At 30.9% G+C, this 1,969-nt stretch overlaps 1 protein-coding gene across 1 annotated transcript; it reads right to left on the bottom strand.

Moving 5' to 3' along the window:
• Window positions 1–629: 629 nt before the first annotated feature.
• Window positions 630–1,923, bottom strand: LOC112010400 (protein neprosin). Its single transcript, XM_065771557.1, has 4 exons — window positions 1,766–1,923; window positions 1,510–1,551; window positions 1,278–1,424; window positions 630–1,164 (listed from the first exon to the last, which is right to left on the bottom strand). The coding sequence occupies exons 1-4, from the start codon at window positions 1,835–1,837 to the stop codon at window positions 781–783; spliced, it is 645 nt and encodes a 214-aa protein (XP_065627629.1). The 5' UTR covers window positions 1,838–1,923; the 3' UTR covers window positions 630–780.
• Window positions 1,924–1,969: the final 46 nt, after the last annotated feature.

The following is a 1,969-nucleotide window of genomic DNA, read 5'->3' as shown; positions in this document are numbered from 1 at the left end:
AGTTGGAACTGTCAATGACCATATTCAGTGTTCTAATAATATAAATTCAAGTATTTATACACAAAATTAAAAGTGGCATGTAAATCAGCTTAATTTACTTAAAAAAAAAAATGTTTTGAAACATGAAGATTAAACACTAGATAAATAATCATGCTTATTTCTGCCTATGGACAACTGGACTTTGTCCACCTTACCCGAAATAAGCCGCTTTTGTTATTTGAGTTTTATGTTCATCATCAATATTTTATAGAAATGATGATAATTGTTTTTAATAAAAAACAGAAGATTCTATTTAAATTTATTATCATTTTTATAAATAGTTGATGATTAACCAAAATTCCAAAACCAAAATTTTATTATCATTTTTAGTATAGCATACACATATTACATATAAGAATTTAAAGAGTAACCTTGCATACGGCTAGCTAGAGTTATATTGTATTGTTTTTCGTTGTAGATAACACCCCCATTCTAAGTAATCCTTTTAGGGTATAGCTATGTAAATTATACATATGAGTCTTTCACTACTTATTCAGTACCCACAATACCTAATGCAAATTTTGAAATCAAACTTACAAGGGATATTTCTTCCAAAAAAAAAAAAAAAAAAACAATTATAAGGGATATTATGGAAAATATAATTGGACTACAACTCTTGGTGATACTATGAAAATAGTAAAAAAAAAAATACCAATAAAAAAATTGACATTTTGATTTCTCAAATATGAGATTTATTTATTTTTTTGATAGTAATAATATGATTATTTTTTTGTCCACTTGCTACTTTTGACACATATCTGAATAGCCAGGACCCCCGAAATAAAAATTGGTTCCACTGCCTCCACTAATATCGCTTTCTAAATTTATATTATAGCAGGAAGGATTCGTCGCATCTGGAGCCAGATCCTCAGCCTCAACATCATTAGAAATGCCCATTGAATCCACGTATTGAATATTTCGAAAATAGCTTGCTTTTCCATAGCCTTCATTTGGAAAATGGCCACTTCCCATTTGAGTTTTTGTGTGGACGCCCCCTTTTTTCGAGTTGTAAATCTCTCCACCCCACATAAGTTCTGTTGCACTGTTCGCCAAATAAGTGAAGAGGGATGAAGGCCAGTATCCTACCGGCTGATCATTCACTTCGAGCCACCAATTTCCATTGTTCTAAAGCATTTAAGATGAAGAATTTCGTGAGCATTATGTAAGAAAGGCATGTGTATAGCAAGCATGATTTATTTAAAAAAAGATTTTTTTTTTTTTTTTGGTACACTACGTACCTTGTAAATGGTTATCCCTATGTTGATTTGCTTCGCGTTGTAGCTGGAAATATCTCCTATAGGAGATCCAAGGGCAACTTTCTTGTTTGTTTGAACAAAACCAGGACATTCAAGATTGTGGCAACCCGTGCTTTTGTAGCCATCACTCTTAATAAGGATAAAATAAGTAAGTTTTCAAGAGAAACTTGCATGGAATTTATACTAGCAATTATACATGGTAGGGGTAACTTACAGTCCAATATACGAAGAGCTTTGATTTTTGGTCATAATCAACCTGGAATATCATGAAATATTCATCAATTCATTATCAATGTTATATATATCTCAAATCAAACTTTCTATGTTTTTCTTATGTATATTTGAATGCCAATATATAGAGTCTAATCATCTCAAAGTTTTAACTTATAACACTCAAAAAACAAAATCTAAATATATGCTAATGTTTAATTTTTGTGAAGATGACATTATAATTCAGTGAAGAAACTTACTCTCCATCCAGCTTCCATAGTGTTTACTTTATCGTCTGGACCAGCTACAACCCATATTTGACCAATACTCATTTCTCCATCATTAGCCACAGTAGGTTGCCATACGTTAATTGTTGCATGTGCTCCATGAAAGTTGCCACCAACATAAGTTGTGGCATACTAATTATTCCAATTATCATTCATATCAATATATATATATATATA

Source organism: Quercus suber, unplaced genomic scaffold (assembly GCF_002906115.3).
Source record: "Quercus suber isolate HL8 unplaced genomic scaffold, Cork oak 2.0 scaffold_45, whole genome shotgun sequence".
NCBI lineage: Eukaryota > Viridiplantae > Streptophyta > Magnoliopsida > Fagales > Fagaceae > Quercus > Quercus suber.
Note: the sequence above shows the minus strand (reverse complement) of the source record. Positions and strands in the feature narration are given on the sequence as shown.